This window comes from Symsagittifera roscoffensis, chromosome 6, assembly GCF_963678635.1.
Source record: "Symsagittifera roscoffensis chromosome 6, txSymRosc1.1, whole genome shotgun sequence".
In the NCBI taxonomy this organism is placed as follows: Eukaryota; Metazoa; Xenacoelomorpha; order Acoela; family Convolutidae; genus Symsagittifera; species Symsagittifera roscoffensis.
This window is the reverse complement of record NC_087067.1, coordinates 10,054,007-10,073,604: the sequence shown is the minus strand read 5'-3', so window position 1 is coordinate 10,073,604 and position 19,598 is coordinate 10,054,007. Positions and strand designations below refer to the sequence as shown.

Sequence of the window (19,598 nt, the reverse complement as noted above, 5' to 3'; positions counted from 1 at the left end):
AAAATACAAAGATGTAGACCGTCACCATTTAAAATTGCTGTTTTATCTTGCATTACTTGAAATGCATCAAATTGTTCAGATCCCTTTCAGAAGTGAGAAATAGTTCTTTTGACACCCAAACTAAGGCGCCTACTGAAGTGCCTGGAGTAAGTTTTTTCAGTCGCGATTTGGTAAAATGGCAATCTTTAAACCCCCATAACTTTGCGAAAAATGATTACAGGTGAAATATCTTTTCAAATTTAAGCTCAAGACAATACCTTTCGAATGATATGGAAAAATTCCGTCAAAAATGGCTAGTTAACAAGTTGTCTGAAGAAACAAAAACCCACCCCGCGCACAAATATTCCGTTTCTTTTGTTACGAAAGTCGGAACAATAACCGTTTTTTGACCGATTAACCATTACAAGTTTGGCGAGCATTTTTCAGCCCGAAACTATTCTGCAATTTCGAGGCAAGAAGATGGTACAGAAATTCTGGCAGTTTTTCCTAAAACAATAGCACAATAGCGTTGCAAGTTTTCTTATAATGCGCTTATGGTCCTTATAATTTTGGTGGCTGAATATTGGTGTTATAATGATTTTGGGAGAGCTCGTAAAATCACTTTGGTCGTTTCTAAAGATCATGTTAATGAAAAAACAATGTTCCGAGATAGGTGCATAACATCCGGGAAGTTTGGGTCGCTCGAGATTAGGCCGTATTACAATTAAGTACCTGGTGATCGTAATTTTATGTTCTGATGACAACCAAGTTGCCGAAATCAAAATGAGCAACTATATGCTAAGGTGCTAAGGATTTTAGAATGCCGTTTTTAGCAGACCAATCTTTTAGCAGACTCAGATTAGTTGGCAAGTCAGAAAGCTAACTTCAAACGCGGCGTTGGCGATAAGCGACTGCTGCCCACTGCGTTTCAATTCAACACGAGTGTAATTGTGCGCGTAAATCTTTGTTTTGCCGCTCATTTAGACTGTTGTGTTTTTGAAGTTGATAGTTTTACTGACAAATCGGGAGATAGTTGTCTTAATTTGGGAAGCTTGACCCAAGAATAAGCGTCTTTTCGAGTTGGTCAATCAATATTGCCTCACGTTATTATGATGGTCTGCTAAAACACTATTTTTTCACTTTTTATGCTAAAAGATGATCTGCTTAACGATCGGTACCCATATGCTAAGCTGCCACTTCAGTACTTTTAGCACAAAAAAGCAAGTACTACAAATGTCCAGATTGGTTGAGGAATATATCACATCACGTCACTTTCCATTCCGAAAAAAAAGCAAACAAATTTACACGGGCGAGCTTAAAAAACCAAAAAAAAGTACACAGGCCAGCTTACAAGAACTACTTGAACAACTAAATAGATAAATATTTTTAAAATAATTTTTATTAATTTAAAGCGTACACGAACCAGTACCTAAGTTTTCGGCACCAAGAAAGCGAACGCTACTGAAAAAAAATCCGATTTTTTTCTGCTCGTTTGTTAAAATTTCAATTCCATGAATTTGGCGGTCGGTGTGATTTGAGCCATTTGCACGGAAACTGAAATCTCCAAACCCTTCGGCTTAGCTCGTGTAAATCATGAAATCCGATACTAAAAATCAATCGTGATGCCAATAAATAAGGAAGAAGATGCAAGTAACATACCAAAAAGGGAGCTGTTATTAACGAAAAGATTCTACTATTTGAGTTCGGTGTAATAAATATTGTCTAGGTAATTTGAACACACTACTAAGTAGTATTGAGTCTTATTAACGTTTTTATTAAACTTAAACTGGCTCAGAAAAATAAGGTTGTCCAAAAATATAATTTAACAAGACTGCGAAAGGTTATTATGAACTAACAAAAAATCAAGTTTTGATGAAGTTGTAATTCAACTGAACGAACAGTTCAACTTAGTCATGTTTCGAGCCATCTATCTATCCTGTCATGCAGCCAGCTATTCATCTAGCTACCAAGAAATGCCACTAACTATCAAGAAATGCATCCAGTCAAACAACCTAGCAGTCGTCCATCCATCTAGGCGTGAACTAATCCAATCATCTGTCTAACAAGTTATCCAAATATCCAACCTTCTAGCCATCAAACTATTCATGCTTCCATTCATTTCTCTATGCATACATCCACCCAACCATTCATTTATCTATACTTTCATCCACCCATTTAGCCATCCAACCAATTATCTAACGATTAAATCATCTATCTAAACATCCAACCACCAAACATCCATCAGACATCCACCCTACCGGCCATCTGTTATTTCAACCAGTCATTCAACAGTTCAGCGATCACTCAAGCCATCCATTAATCTAACCTCCTGTCTTGCCATTCATCGGTTCATCTATCGTACCATCCATGCAACAATCGATCCTCCACTCTATTAGTCCTTTTCCATACTCCCATTCATCCAACCAACTGGCCATCTATCAAGTTACCATCCATTTAGCCATCTATTCATTCATCCAACCAGCCATCGATTTATCAAGTCATCTCTCCTTCTAGCCAACCACCCATCTTTCCACCCATGAAGCCATCTGTTAATCTGGCCATCAATTGATCTAGCCTTTCAGCCAATCCATATGATCATCAATTATGATTATCAATTATGATTTTTTGGCTGTAGGGAGGGTTGAATAACGCTTGGAGACACTCAATGCACTAAGATGGCCTTAACAAAAACAAATAACTGATACTTAAAAAGTTTTTTTAATAACATTTTAGGTAATCGTTATTTGTTTTTGTTAAGGCCATCATAGTGCATTGAGTGTCTCCAAGCGTTATTCAACCCTCCCTAAAACCAAAAAATCATAATTTTTTGGGACCAGATTATGGTTTGTTCAGACGTCGTGGACCACAAAACGCTATTGTCAGACCACGTGGACCAAAGAAATCCGAATTCAGACCGTGTTGACTGAAAAAATCCGGTTCCAGAACGTGTTGACTGAAGAAATTCGGTTTTAGACTGTATGGACCGAGTGAATCCGGTTTACGACTGTGTGGACCAAAGAAAATTGGATTTAGACCGTGTGAACCAAAGGAATCCGGTTTAAGGTCAAAATGTCCGACAAAAAAAAATTAGGTTCACAAAAAAAAACTGTTCGGACTATGATTTCCAACAGACTTCGGAAGTAAAATTGTGGGGAATTCTAGGCCCAGTTTTATATTAATGAATCCAACAAATTTCTTAGTTCATACTACGGTAAAAAACCCGGAAATTAGATTCCAAAAAACAATTGATGAACATTATTTTGAGCTAATGAAAAAGCTCAGGGAACACAAAAACTTTAAAATGAAAAAACTAAGTGTTGTTTTTCTTGATGATAGCCTGTTTGGGTTGATTCCTATGTTCTTTAATAGTTTTTTGTTCAGACTTTGCAAACGTATGATCAGGCTTGAAGATATATGCTCAAAATTTGCAGTATTATATGCAGACTTTCCAATATGTTGTTTAGGCTTGGCAAGGCTTATGTTTAAGATTGTCATTCAGATTTTGCAGAATTGTGTTCAGACTTTTCAGACTTTGACATGAGTTTTCGGTCCGGACTCGGATCGATTTCGTTTTATAAAGTCTGAACATAAAAAGACGGGATTACATTTGACTTTTCAGCGACATCTTTTTTTTCGGTTACTTTTTTTTTGCATCAGAAGCACAATACGACAGAAACGATACAAAATTAAAGCCAATTGAGCATAAGAGGACGGCAATGAATCGCTCAGTAAATCCTTTGTATTTCCCTTCCTAGTTTCGAAGAATAAAACAAATGACTCGAAACTTTAACAGATAAGTACCCTGCTTTTTGTTAAGAGTTTATCTGAGATAGCTCTGTATTTAAGGTAATTATTTAATAGAACACTTATCTCGGTATATTTTTGGAATTCCAAAATTTGCAAAAAAAGCCATTATCTGCTTGTAAAGCAAATCTACAAAACTTTCTCCCAAACAACAGCAGAGTTTCATGGGTAAAAATTTATTCGTAATAGAAAAGGCTGTCTAAAATGTTGCCATTATAATTCTTTTCTGATACAACTTTAGACCATGAAAACGATTATGTTGTCACAATAGGAAATTATTTCCTTGAAAACACAAGCCATGAAAATCCATCAAAATGGATTCAATCAATTTAAAAATCACGATAAATTATATAATGATTATAATCTCTCTATTTCAGTCAGAATTATTTGCAATTTTTATTAATTCTACTCTACTTACGGCCTGCACGAAATCTAAACCTAATCAATTTTTTATTAAATGCGCGTTTGAGTCCACTGGTCCATGTGTCATATGCCGGACATTCGGTCAAAAGAGGGTCTTTATTGTGTTCTGGAATGCTCGACATGAAAAAATTTTGAAACTCCCCCAATTCGAAAAAATCATAAATCTGCCTTTGATAACTATGATGGCTGACTGAAGAAGATTTGGTTCAAAGATTTTTTTCATGAAGTGAGAACAATTTTTAAGTTAGTTGCTCTGGCTGGTTTTGGTATATTAGTTGTCGTTTAATTCTAGGCCGGTCTTTCTCGCAACAAAACACACAATTGTTCTCAATTATCTCCATTGTTCTCCCTTTGTTTTCCGATTATTCTCGCTTCTTCAGTTTGTGACTTCGGTGTGGTCCATTTTCCAGTTCCTTGAAAAATTTAAATTTTTTGAAATTTACTTCCAGGCAACTGGCAAGAAAAACTATAGTAGGATTATATAGTAGGAAGACTTAGAGCGACACATGTTGTGACTTTGTGCGACTCAAGTCTCTTGCGGGAGTATGAAACTTCGGTTGCAGAAAGTCCATTTCGGCGACCCAGTTCGGTTTTGCAACATGAGTCGCGGACCTCGGCCCGGGTGAGAACCAAATTATTTTCATCAAAAAAAATCATGGACCAAGTTAACATCATCACCCTTTCCTTTCTAAAACAGTCTTGCTTTAGAATGAGTGTTGTAATTTATATGAGCATATGGATTAAAATGGATTGAAACAGCTGCGACGTTAAGCAGTCCTACTGCGATTTAGAGAGTGGGTGGAAGATCTTAACCTGGTCTATTTATGGAAGAGGATGTAAAATTGTCCCAAGATCTTTTTAATTTTCTTTTTCGACAATTTATCCCATGCTTGATATATTGGCATAAAAAATCGTAGCAAGCTACATACACAAAAATCTCAAAAATATCCCTTCAGTAATAACCGCCATAACTTGCATTTTTTTGATGTTTGCATTGCTAAAGCATTGTCTCAATTATACTGATACGTAAGAAGAAAACTATGACTAACATATTTTTGTCAAACTGGAAGTTGCCTTGTCGAACCCGCGTTGAACTTACACCGACCGTCATATCGCTGATTCATCGCTATTTCATAGTTGAAAAATTTCACTCTGATGAAACAACAATGAATCAGCAATGATGGTCGATGCAAGTTCAACCCAAGTTGGACAAGACAACCCCGGGTTGAAAATTGAATGATGGCTTGCCTGGATGTATCTGGGCCTCCCTGATGGATGACGTCACAATCTGTCTCTTAAATTGTCTCCACTCCCTTTCACTTTCACTCCGAATGTACTCGTCCTTCAGCCACTCCTAGTTAATAAAATTAACAAGAATCATTGAGTAAAGAATTAGTTAATTAGTTAATGAGTAGTTAGGATGAGCAATGTTGCTTGCATCCGACTGGTCTTTGACGATAGTGTCTTAGCATAACCTAACCATATACCGTTCTTGTAACTTATGCGTCTTGTAGTGTACTGTACCATCAATCAACGCATACTTTTTGTTTTTTCGTCCCGTTTGAGCACTGCCCTTACTGACAAGAAATGGATCGATCGCAATAGAGTTTATACAGATAATGTAGCAAGCACCTGAGAAATCAATTTGAATTGGTTTAAAATTGATTTAGCGTGATCCTAAAAGTAGCTCAGAAAAGCAGTTTCATTCGATTCTAAATCCATTCTTTGGCCATTTAAGTAAATGTTTGACCAGTTTTTTATATATTCATTTTCAGGGGGCGGATCTGAAATTTTGATCCTTAGGACGGCAGGGGATCCCATTCCTGAGAGGGGGGCTTCCACTAAGCCCCCTCCCCCCCCCCCCCCCCCCTTAATTCACCCCTGTTCATTTTATATAGATTATATACAGATTACATTCAGGTTTTTCTGACTATCAAACATTAGAAAAAGAAATATAATTATAATGAATGTTTTCAAGTGACTTTTCGAGTTGACATTTGGCCTAAAAAAACTATGAGTGTAAGTAATATGTGAACTTTCTGCATCAGCAATGAATCGCTCTAAGCTGAAAGTTTCAAATAAAAGTCGTTTGCTTAACGAAAGTCCTTTTTATTACCGCGAGAACCCTTAGAATCGCAAAATTTAATGATTCTTTTTTGCTCTAAAAATGTTCGGTAACAAACTCTCTCGAGTGGCTCTTGCGCTCTGTAACGCTAATAAAGAATTTTCCTGAAGAAAAAACAAAAAAAAATTCATTCGAATGATTTTTGTTGAGATTTTTATGGATTTCAAAAATTTACAAAATTTCATTTAAATCATTTTTTCTACCATAGAAATCCATTCCAAATTGATTAAAATATCTATATTAACTAACGTGAATTGATTATCTGGCTATCTGGCTATATGTGAATCATTTATCGAATAACTTCTGTAGGATTTTTTTGAGAAAACTTTTATTGCCAAAAAAGAACTAAATGAAGTTTGCAAAACTAGTTTTCCTTTCAGTACTATCAAGTTTTCTTAAACTAATTGACCTACTCCCAAACTATTTGATCGCTATAATTGTTCAAAATTAGACTACAACTCAAAAAAATTCAAACCAGTTTTTTGTAACATTGGGATGCTTTTAAAATTTTTATAAAAATCGTTCAAATCAAGACCGACAGGGTTTTATTTTGATTTATCATTCCCATATCATACCCATTTCTGCGAGAAAAACAAAAAAACAAACCAAACAAAAAGTTTCTCCGCGATTTCATTGTTAGGAATAAAAATGGACAGTTTGTTCAATAGTTATTACCACCAATGTGACGAACAAATTAATTTTTTTGGGCGTGGTATTGGAATTTTGAAACGTTTAATTATTTCTGTTTATTTTTTAAAAAAATTGAGCCAGGCTGATTTGCGTTTTACTAGAAATTATGGAAAATTGCGCTTATACGTTAGCCCACATGAGCAGTTTTAAGGCCCATAGTTCCGCAAAAAAAATGATCATAGAAGCAATTTTTTTTAACTTTGATTAATCTTTTTTTTTCAAATGATATCGAAAAAACAAAAAAAGCCTTCATTGGGGAGTACAAATTTGTCTGGAGATAGAATTTTATCGAGTATAAACATTTCATCTTTTCCTGAGAAACAGGAACAACAATCAATTGATGATAAGAAACAGTCACCCGTTTTTTGCTAGAATTACGGATTTTGCTAAAACTTTTATTTATATATTTCAAATCTCTGTCCATTGGTTTGAACTTTGAAACATTCTTAAAATAAAGCATGAAAACATCGATAATAATGGCTAAAAAAATCAAGACGATGAAAACAAGACTGCTGATTTTTACAGTATTACAAAAATTACAAAACAGTTACAAAAAAATGACAATTTTTACATGTAACAAACGTTACTCAACATAGTCAATGATTGTTTGTGGTAGCTGATTTTGCGTAGAAAAAATCTAAAACCCTCCCGAATACAAAACTTTTCCCCATTTTCAATTTTCAATGGTCGGAACAAGAAGAAATCTGATATGATTGATTCGAGCCGATTATGGACTCATTTAGAATTTCGACCAACTGCATTGCCACTGCACTATTGAAAGAGTTAATGGCATTGCAATGCACAGTGACCTCAAAGTTAGGTTGTTTGAATACAGAATCATAAAAATGATGAAATACTCGAAAATTGAAAAGATTGAAATTAAATAGATAATTGTGTGCAACCTTACTGCTGTGTTCAAACCAGCAGGCTTCCTGCAAAGAGTTTTTAATGGATAATAATCGATTAAAAAGAATTTTTTCGGTCTGTGTCCACAAAAATCTAAATTAATTGATTTTAATGGATTAAAAATTGTTTATAAAAAAATAATCACTTTAATCCATTATAATCGATTAAAATGGATGTTAATGGAATTATATTAGATTATCAAGAATTATAATAGGTTTTCATGAGTTAGAACCTGTATTTTTCAAAACAAGTTGAAATTTTTTTTTTAAATTTAAACTTTGCAATCGCTAAATTGTGTTTTACTTTTGGCTACAGCTAAAAAATGGATTTTTTCCTTTTTTTTCTTTTTGACTTACATGAGCCGTAAAAATACGTGAAAAACACCGTCAACGCGTGCCTCTTCCCCCACCCCTTAGTCCCCCTCTTTTTGAGTTCTGCCCTAAAAATTGAGGAGAACGTTAAAGTTAACTAAATATGAGTAGGTTTAGAAATTGTGTAGGCTGTGAGTAATGCAGAAAAATCTGCGAAGTTTGCAGAAAGTTTGGAAAAAGTACATAGATATTATAATCAATTATATTCCATTATGATGGTTTTTAAATGGATTTTTATCGATATAATTTCTCGAAGAATAATGGATTATAATGGATTATGGGTCTTATGCACTAAACGGCGCAAATTCAATATTTCTACATCTCTCTAGCTGAAATTATTGTGGATGAATTTGATTGGCTAATTAGCCGATCAAGTTCCATCGACAATTTCTGCCATTTTAATTGAAATTTCAAGCAGATAAAATTATTAGCCGAAATGATAAAGAAAATTAAATTTTGTTTTGTCAAGCCATTTTACTGAAGTCTGCTTGTCTGGGCAAGGTTTCACAAGTGACTCAAAATTAATTCCACCTTTTCGGCAATTTCGGCTAATATTTTTATCTGCTAGAAAAGTTGATCGGAATGCCTGACCGTTTAACTTGAAATTGATTGGCTAAAATTACCCAATCAAGTTTGATCGCGTAATTTCCAGCTTACAATGTAGAAAAAATGATTTTGGGCCGTTTAGTGCATAAGACCATGGATTATTATCGATTGCGTGGTCCCAAAGTGTAATTATAATTGATTCTTATCCATGAAATCTACGGTTTGTCGAATAAAAAAAATTACTGAGGACCGCTTGTTTTCAATTTTTTTTGACTTTCGATTAATTAAAAGGTAGAATACATTATTACTTATAAGTTTATCTTATTGTTATCTTTACAATCATTAGTCCCACGTAGTTTCGGATCTACGTAACAATCTCCTCCTATTGTATCTACTAAAAAAATCCACCCCAATAAATAATACAGTAAATTAGCACTAGTGCTTGTATTGAGAATTCTAATTGTGCTGCATTCTGATTGGTCGAAAATTTCGACTAACTTAACCTACTTAACAATCTCCCCATCTTTCTTGAAAGGGGGGATTTTTAAGTAGAACTGTAGTTATTTACTGATTTTTATACCAATAACAAGCTGTTCCGCTTCGCTTGCTCATCGTGTTACAATCGGTTGAGATTTTTATTGACTTAGAATTGCGAACTGGTCAAAAATGAAAATTGGTCTCACCGAGTCCACATGGCCGAATGTCGGTTTGTTAGATTGTTGGATGAGACTCACTGTAACCGGGTTGAGGTCTGCAAAAACAACAAAAGAAACAGTTCTGGTTTTATAATTTTTGTTAAACCTAATAAAATTTCAATTGCCGAGTTCAAGCTCCATAATCGATTTTTAAATTTGTAAATTCAATTTTGGGGCAAGAAAACTTAAGACTGTTTTTTTTTTTATAGATTTCGTGCTTGAAAAATTTAATATAGATCCAAAAAGCGTACGAAAAATTATATTGATGCGGTTTTCGAAGGAAAAACATATCAAAAGTTGTACAATTTTGATAAATGGGTCTCTAGATTACTAAATTATACTTAAATGAATACTAACTGAAACAGTAATTACAAAAGCAATTCATTAAGCTATATATAGATAGGTCCCTGAAAAATTAAATTTGAATAAATATAAGTTTTGGAACGTTGTCAAGTTTGGAGGGTTCATATATCACACTTGCTTTTTCATTGGACCCAACTGTCATAGTGTAAGTCATTGATTACCTCTCAGTTTTCGTGGAGTAATGATGGCCATGAGGACAGGTGTGGCCGTGTGTATGGAACAGGTGCTGTTCATGTCCTCGATCACGCTGATCTCCCCCATGCTCAGGCCCTCCCCCAACTCACCAATCAACATTCGCTTCACACGGCGCTCCTAACATAAAAAACTATCTGGTAACAAGTCTATTCTACTTTCCTACTCACAACCAACTGTTTTTTTTTGTAGTTTTTTAAAGACTATGGTCCAAACATTCTGTGCTACTCGCACAGTTAACGGCTATCTTTGTTTTCTTTCAATATTAGTTTATATCTTTAAGTAGATATTATTTAAGTTTATATCTTTAAGTCAGAGATTAAAAACAGTGGAATTTATCGATAAATAAATCGAGTATATTGAGCGCTGACATTATGTTTTAATTGATGGTGCAAGACGAATTGATAGTTTTTGTTTTATTTCAATCATTGTTTATTTTGTTGAGTATATTTCTAAATAGAGATTAAATTCGAAACAAAACTGCTTGTATCAAGGCAAAATCTTCAATTTTCCCTCATCCTGATAAAAAAATTTGAATAGAAAAAGTTAATAAAAACTCAAAAAATCTTCAAAAAACACCATGTGTGTTAACCATCCCAAATTGACAGAACTTGAGCCCCCATAAATTTGCCAAAAAAAGTTGCAGCTGAAACGGATATGTGTTTGTTTTTAAGTTGAAGACATCGTTCGCTTTCACAAGATATAAAACCCCAAAAATGGCTATTTAAAAGTTCTAATTAGTCTGGGAAAACAAAACAACTTGCACAGACATCACGTCTTTTAATTCATCAAAAGTCAGAACAATAATTAAGTTTTTACCGACTAAAAATAGTCTAAGCTAGGAAAAAATTGAATCAGAAAAAATATATAGTTTCCAAAATCTGTTTTGTGAGAATTGATTTAGAATTAACTTCTGTCCAGAAATAGAGATGAAAACTTTAAAAAAACTAATCCAAAATAACAAGTTTGTTAAGTACGGGCAAACTGCACTTGACAAACGTGAATCAAAACAATTTTAAACCATTTTGAGGTTAAACTGTGCCAAGGATAGGCGCACAATTGGGTGTCTCCAGTTCACTGGCATCCATAGACAAGTCTTTAATTTTTCACTGAATTTTGAGCCTAAATATGTGTTATTTGATTTTTATGGGTACATCAATTTTTTTTACAAGTCCTCATATTTTCCTTGAATTTTGAGCTCAAGTATGTGTAATTTGATTTTTATGGGCACATCAGTTTTGTCTGAACAAGCGAATATAGCTAGATTTTCCGAGATTCATAAATGTAAGCAGATTCCGCAAAATGGGACGTTTTGCGGGTTCTGCTTAAATTTCGAGATTCCCTTTGTAATTTGTGGACTCCACTTACTCTTTAGAATTCCAAGACAACGTGTTTCTACAATACACGAACTGATCTGGATTCCGCAAAATTTTTTGGAGCAAATTTTACAGCACTTTTGAGCATACAGAGCAGTTTAGAGCAATTAAGAGCAGTTTAGAGCAATTTTGAGCGATGCGGTGTTTTTGTAATTTGTTCAGGGAACCCAAAACAGCAAAGAGGATCAAAGAAATCTTGCGGACTCCGTGCCAAATCTGTATTCTGCGTGTTGCGGAAATTGCCCACAATTCACACAATACACAGTTTGGCCTCGTAAGGCTCAGGTTTAATTAGAACGCAAGTAGATCGTTAGACGCTATTTTAGAACCTACTGGTTCTAAGGGTTGTTATAAAACTGGGTAAAATAAGAGGTGGGATTCAAGTGAAGGATGAGTAACCGAAGTTCTTCCTTGTTTAGCTTAAATTAAATGATGAGTTCTTGAAGAAAAGGTTTTCAGTTAGTCCTGGATCGTTCAGAAGGGTTGGAAAGTGAATCGACGTTTTAGGTAATTAGACACAGAAGTAAAGGAATGAATTGAAATTAAAATCCATGAAAAAATTTGATGATTCAAGTTTAAGAAAGAATAAATTTTAAAGCTTAGAGATTCAAGATCCAATGTTAAGCCTTGATGATCGGGTTGAATTAGTTAAGTTTAAGGATTTAATGTTTAAGATCAAGAAGAACCAAAAATAATGATAATCAAAAAGAAACTTAAGATTTTAATTGGTTAAAGATCCAACGATCTTGATGATCTTGAATTCAATTAAGTTAGTTTTTAAAATATTGATTGTTTTAGGTAGAGAATTTAAGAATTTGAAGACAAGAAGAGATCAAAATCCTCGAAAACAAGGAATCTTCACCAAACAAACAAAATTTTATCTTTATACTAATTTTGTTGTTTGTGTTTTTGTAATTTTATAATTTGAATAAAAATTTATAGAAAAGTCACAGCAGATATAAAGTTTGAAGTAGTAAAATTTTTTTCAACGTCTGGTTTGGCTTAATATTTTTTAGTTATTCATTAATACAGTGTATTTTTTAAGTGCAATACAGTGTTTATTAAGTCCATTGTATGTTTTTTCTGCAATTTTTTTTGTCAAAATTAGCTTTTTTTATCGGGAAATATCCTTAAATATGAGGATGCATAACGAGAAAAACCGTTAGTAGTATACAGGATTATGTAATTCTATGATATTACAAGAGATTTCATTTAGAACACATTCATGTGACCTTTATTCATGAGCTTAGCTCACAGAAACCTCGTTAACTTTTGGTCTTTCTTAAACGAGATCGAGCCTTCTGTTATAATGCATTTGTTGCAATTCCTTGTGAATTGCTCTAATCAGAGAACAATTTCTAGAGCACGGGAAATCAATTTGGTCGACTGTTTTTTCTAAGTTACTTTTTTTAAAGTATCTTTTTTTGAAGTTTTATTTGGAAAAGAATATGATTTTTTTTTCATGACGACCAAATTGATTTTCCGAGCTCTAAAAAAGGACTGTCGATGCAAAGATCTCTGCGACGCCACTAGGGTGTTAAATGCAAATAATTACCCGTTTGCCCGTGATCAGTTTGTGCATGGTGTCTATGGTCCTGTATGCCTTGCAGGTCCCACTGGCCACGATGCCTATAAAGGGGGCCACTCTATTCTCTTCTACCAACACTGAAACGAAGAAAAAAACATTTGCTATCAATAAGTTATTTACTACAGATTTTTCAGCTATATTGTCTATAAATTGCCAAATTTGACGATAAAAGGGTTTGGTTCTTTTTAACAGACAAGCATTATTTATTTGATAGTATTTTGATTGGTATTAGCCATTTATTATTGCCAGCTGATTTTCTGATGCAAAAACTGTGACTAAGTTTAACTTTTAACACTTTTGGCCTAATAAACAAAAAAACACTGCAAGTCGCTAAACATTTTTTTATTTCCGGCAAAAACATCTTAAATTTATGTATAGCAATCTAAGTATCTGCAGGAAAAATTCGTTGTTTTTAAGCAACAATAATAACCTCCCCCTTACAGCGCGCATTAATCTTCTTTACCTGAGAATCTAATGTTATTGTGACTTTTGTGGTTTCAAATCAAATCAAACCCTATTTTTGGCTGACTCACTTTCGTCCTTGGGGAATGTAACCCACTCTAACACATGTGCTATTTCCTCCAGGGACATCTGAGGCCACTGGGAGTACTGTTCACACTTCCGCAGAAGAGACAACTTCTCCATATGGTCGGCTGCATTCATCTTCTATACAAACATCACAAAGTCAATGAGCAGAACAATGTATAATTTTTCTGTTTTCCATGAACAGCTTTCTAATAACTTTTCTAATTCCCTACCAGTGGGGCTCGACATATGTTTCGTTTTTTTTTGTCGGTCATTGTTTCTACAGTCTCAACAACAAATTGGTAATTTTCGGCTCGTAACCCATTTTTTTTCACGTAAACGGAGTTTTCTGTGCTCTCTGTGCTTTCTGTGCAGCGGAAACTGAGTTTTTCTGTGCTTTCACAATTCAGTTTAAACTTTGGCCCAAAAATTGATAAACAAAAAATAATGACAGAAGCTTTGTAAAGTAATAATCCACATAGTTTCTAGTTTAAAAATTGCATTGAAAAAAAAACTAAATTTCTTGCTTCATATATATTTGAATTGATATGAAAGCCGAATTATTTAGAGGGAAGCGCAAAACAACGAAACATAACCGCGCTTTAGTTATTCCAATTAAACAATCTACCATTATTATCCTAAATTGGCTAATTACAAACTCCCATAGTTAAACGAACAATATGCAGATAAGTTTTTTTTAAAACTGGGGCAAAACTTTTTTTATACAGCATGGTAATAATTTGTTTAAAATGCTAGTAGCTACATAAGAAAAGTTTTTGGAAGAAAACATCAGACCGAGTACAATTTTTCCTTCTTTTTCCTCAAAAATTGGGGGAAAACCGCATCATCTATTATAAGTTATCGTAAAATAGCGCTTGTCGTTATTAATATGCATTAAAAAAAACTGTTCAGAAAAATTTAACAACACAAATCTAATATAGACTGGAAAAGTCAACTCGTATTATATCAAAAGCGATTTTTATCACAAAAAAAAATTGATAAAATTGAAAAAAAAATTCACCACTAATGATTGGAGACAATGAATTAAGCACAATAGGATTTAAAGGACCAAAAAATTATGAAATAAGAACTGACTTGAAAACATAACAAAAATATTGTTACAAAACGAACATTCGACCTGTATTTTGAATCTGTTGCTAACAAAATAACTTTTACTTCGACTGTGTTCGACGTTTGGTTTAACAATGCTTGACCCATGCTTTGGCTGTGTTTGATCTGTGTTTTGACTGTGATGTACTCCTGTTTCGACTGTGCTTGGCTTCTAGTTCGAATTCATTTAACCGATGTTTCGACTGTGCTCGACCTATTTTTGTTCGTGCTCGAACTATGTTTTGATTATCCCCCAGTATATATTTTGATTGTTTTGATCAGTTTGATTTTTTTTATTTGAGTAAAATCAAGTTAAAATTTTAATGATTGTTTTTCCAGTGAGTTTTGTGGTGATGTTCGATAGTAAAATAGCTGTTAGAATCATAGAATTTAGACAGCCAAAACTTTGACAGCAAAAACTAATTAATCCAAATTGATTTTTTAAAACTTGCTTTGCTTCTTTTTACAGAAGGACACTAAAAATTTAGATCTGAAAAATGACAATTGAGGAAAAAATTCAAATTTTACTTCTTCCAACCGAGGGAATCCTAACATTTCAAAACTCTAATGAGGTTCTCTAACATTATTAGTTTCCGCTTAGCAACTCTCCTAAATTGGTTGTTGCTGAAAGCTGCTTTTTGACGGAGGTCTTTTTTGAGCAGGTTTATTTGCTAAATTTCCAATTCTGTTAAAAATTTGCTTTATTTTTGTCAGCAAATTTGGATATAGTTTGACTGTGCTTGACCTATGATTGATTTTTTTGTCTGGAACCGGATATATTTCGACTTTATGCTGGGCATAAAAATTTTTCTTGGCGTCGGCTTGTCAGTCGCAATTCTGCAACTTCTTGTTTTTTTTTTAAATCAAAGCATTGTCACAGATTTTGTCGACTATCTGGAGTTCAATGAAAAAATATGTTTTTTTTGTAATTTTTCTAATCACACTCTAAGGTATATAATTTGACATCATTGAAAAATTCTCTGCTATTTAATTTGCGCTCTGATTTTGAAAACGTAACACGAATTGTTTATGCATGTCTATCCCACATTCGAAACCGTTTGAAAATTAAAACAAACAATTTGGCCTTTAAAAAGCTCCAATGCGGCTCAAAACTTAACACTTAATGTCTGATACTGTCTGTCCAAAATCAAATAATTGTCAAAATTTTTTTCAGCGAGACATAAATCTTAAGGCCGAAGCTAAAAAAAAAAATTTTTATATATAAAACGTAGGTTCTGGTTCCTTGATTCCCAAGCATCTTCCAAGTAACAAGAGTGAGCGGCTGCAGTGCAAAAATTAAGGAACGTCAAGACCACAATTAATTCGGAGAATAAATTTAAAAATCAGGAAAAATTTTAACTTCTGAAGTCAACGTTTCTTCAAAAATGGCAATTGAGGGAATGAAAAGTGCTCGAATAAGAGGTAATATAGCTAAGCGTCACAAAGTAAGAAGTGGTTATATATCTAAAACGACTTATTAATTATACCTGGTGTCATGAAATATGAGTCCAGTGTCGTAAAACTTTGTGAGATTTGGTCATAAAATCAAAAAATCAATATCGATATTTATCGAAAATGATTGAGTTTCTATGAAATTCATTGTTTGAGTTCAAATCCGTCGAAGCGTGCTTTAATTTTATACTCCCTCCGACCCCTCTCTTTGAGTTAATCTAAATTAGGCAAAAAATAAATTTAAATGCCAGAGTTCTATAAAACTCCGTAAAAATGAGGGGAACAGAGCAATAATAAATCATTATTGTCATAATAAAAAATTGCGTGAATGACAAAGAGACAAGTCTGATTCAGACATTGAAATTAAAAGGCAACAAGACAGCTCAACCAAGTCAAAAGCCAAGACTGTCCCTTTATTCATATCCAATAGTTTTTGGGAAAAGAAAATATTGAAAACCTATAAATTTTTGAACATTATTAAAATATGAAACGTTGAGTGGTACAAAATTAAAACGACCGATTAGATTAGCTACCCTCAATTCGAACTGGAACGATTTTGTTGTGTTGGATAATTCACCACGCATAAATAAGTTGCGTTACGCTCTCAGCAATATGAAAAAAATCTTTAAAGCGCGCATAATTTAGTCCAGAACATGGCCAATTTGGCAATTTCCAAACCCCCAGAATTTTACAAAAAAACATCGGATGTAAAAACTCTTTTAAGAATTGAATTCAAGAAATTGGTATCTTCAATGGGGTAGAAAAATGTTTGTCGAAAACTATTATTTCGATCAGCAAAAATTGACTGATTTAAAAAAAACCCACCGAGCATAAATATTCCGTTTTCTTCGAAAGTCGGAACAATTACGAGAGACATTAAAGCAAACAAAGCAGAAGCAAAATAGAAGAAAATTATCAGCCGAATTTTGAATCATTTTTATTACAGCAGTTGGTCTTGTTTTCATTCGATATAAAGGCAAGAATGTTGTGAAACAGTCATCCAATTACCCGCCAAAATGCTTTCAACTTACGCAACCAAAATGCTTTCAACTTTTTTCGGATAATATTCGACTTTTTAACTTGCTGTTTTTGACGGAATTCTTACCTATCATTCAAAAGGTATTGTTGTCTTGAGCTTAAAATTGAAAAAGTATTTCACCTGTGTTGATTTTTCGTTAGGTTATGAGGGTTTAAAGATTGCCATTTTAGCCAATTTGGGATAATTAGCGCGCGATATATTTTTCGCAACTAACGCGTAAGCGGAGGTTTATTCCGTCTTGGAAATTGTTCAAAATTGGTTGAAGGAAGCTTATTTTTGATTTTTAGGAGCAAAATCTATCCTTTTTGGTTCTTTTGTACTTTATAATTGATTTGTTACTTGATTTGATACTTGGTTCGTTACTAGGAGCATAATAAATTTGTTACTAAGTACCACTTAGTATTTTATATGGCGTGTGGGGGATGATTTTCACAAAAAATTTCAAATTAAAAAAAATTCGTTTTGTTCTATTACATTTAATTTTTCCGGCTCTTTTTCCTTTTCCCCCCACCTGCAAATTTTTTTATTAAATTTTTTGACACCATTGTCCGATTGCTATGAGATTTACATACAGACTAATTAGGGCACGATAAACATATTTGGTCTTCATACTCAACCTCGTAAAACCACTCGTTACACTAATATATTGAAGGTCGTGTGAGGTGGGGGGGGATGAAAAAGAGCCATTTTTTCATGTTTTTACTGCTCCATAGACCTTAAAAAGCAGTCGGTACATTCAGGGCTTCGCCCTGATACGAGCGGTCTTTTTTTATGCTCGTTATTAAGTTCACTGTCTATATTAGACCCGTCTTCTTGTCATTCACCAAAAATTGGTTTACTAGTGGTAAAAAAAATAGTCCATATGAATAAACAAAAACTAGTTAATTGAATTCTATGCTTGTTGAAGTCTGCGAATTGACGAGACAGGAAAAAGTTGACCTTGATGAGGTTCTCGAATGCAGATGAAGATATTTTGAGCAGTTCCACTCCTGGCTGACAAGTCATGGCTGACAACACCCTGAACAAAACACCATAGCAAAGTGGACTTAAATATTATGTCATAGCTGGTAAACTCATCCGTCTTAACGGAAAATTTCTATCTTATAACTTTTCCACACATAATCCCCCACCAGCAAAATGGATGGGAAAAAGGCTACAAGGGGAAGTACCCGTAAAAACGAAGGTATTTACCTTGAATTCACGCTTCTGTCGGGTAAACTGTACAACGTGCCGAAACACTCCCCGACACCGATCTGAAACGGCCATATGTTTTAACCTGCTCCTCTATTGACAAAAAAAAAAAAATTTTTTTTTCAAACTTAGTTTCAAGCGTTTGTTCTGTGATATAGCGAGGTACTAATCGAGCTTAAAATGACACCTGACACCTAAGATGAGATACAATCAAGCAGATTTTGGGTCGCAGTTGTTGCAAAGCTTGGTCCAAAAGAACGGTATTTGGCACGACTTTCTAAGTCTACTTTAAGTCGTGGACAACGACCTGCATAAGAAACCGCTTGCTCGGTGGTTCATAAATCGGCCGAATTACGAAACTATCTACCATATAAAACCAGAAAACTTAGTAAGTTTCAACATCAATGACGTAACTTCGTTTGTCTTTTTTCACATACATTGATTGCATAATCGAGCTCTTTTCCACTTTCCCCCCACATTTGAATTTCAAGTTTTATAAACTATTTTTACGTTGTCATAACGCAATGAAAATTTGCACGGTGAGCAAACTAACAATTGTGAATAGATTTTGTCTTCATAATTTACATCGTAATATCACGGGTTTAGCTGTTTATAGCTCGCGTAAAACATCTATAAAAATGGAAAATTTGAAAAGTGGGAGGGGGAGGGGGTAGAAGATCCCATAATTGATTAACGCATACCGTGAACTCGCGTGGGTCTTTGAGAAGAGGAGTGGGCTGTCTGAAGAGAGTGTCCTCTCCCCCCTCCTTGTCCCTCTGTCTTCGGATGGAGGGTAGGGTCAGGGGACTGAGAGACCCCCTCAGCACCATGAACAGACCCTGGTTGCCAAACACTAAAAAAACAGCTCTCTTTTTCTTTTTCCTCTCCCCGTAAGTGAATTTATATTCATTCCCCACCTAGCAACTTGGCTCTTTTCCCCTTTCTCCCACCTTTCAGTTTCAGTTTTGAAAAAAAAACATGTTAACGTTGTCATAATACAATGAGACTTGGCATGGTGGTTCTTTTTCCTTCCCCCCCCCCCCCCACCTCCCACGATCATCAATTTTATGATGTAATGAGTGGTTTTACAAGATTAAATATGAAGACCAAATGTGTTTGGCACATCCTAATTAGTCGGCATGTCATTTTTCATAATGATCAGACGATGCGAACAGTAATTTTACTTGTAAAAAATTGCAGGTGGGGGGGGGGGAAGAAAAAGA

The 19,598-nt window shown here is 34.2% G+C and overlaps 1 protein-coding gene across 2 annotated transcripts in view; it reads right to left on the bottom strand.

Moving 5' to 3' along the window:
• Positions 1 to 4,406: 4,406 nt before the first annotated feature.
• The window catches only part of LOC134847523 (cyclic nucleotide-binding domain-containing protein 1-like), a 380,437-nt gene continuing 365,245 nt past the window's right edge, over positions 4,407 to 19,598 (bottom strand). For both annotated transcript variants that reach the window (XM_063864576.1, XM_063864575.1), the window contains 9 exons: positions 19,077 to 19,228; positions 18,376 to 18,437; positions 18,124 to 18,202; positions 13,592 to 13,724; positions 13,026 to 13,135; positions 10,064 to 10,214; positions 9,528 to 9,595; positions 5,455 to 5,560; positions 4,407 to 4,619 (listed from right to left, as the gene is read on the bottom strand). In XM_063864576.1, the coding sequence (XP_063720646.1) occupies positions 4,534 to 4,619; positions 5,455 to 5,560; positions 9,528 to 9,595; positions 10,064 to 10,214; positions 13,026 to 13,135; positions 13,592 to 13,724; positions 18,124 to 18,202; positions 18,376 to 18,437; positions 19,077 to 19,228 (947 nt within the window). In that variant the 3' untranslated portion in view covers positions 4,407 to 4,533. The remainder of the gene's footprint in view (positions 4,620 to 5,454; positions 5,561 to 9,527; positions 9,596 to 10,063; positions 10,215 to 13,025; positions 13,136 to 13,591; positions 13,725 to 18,123; positions 18,203 to 18,375; positions 18,438 to 19,076; positions 19,229 to 19,598) is intronic.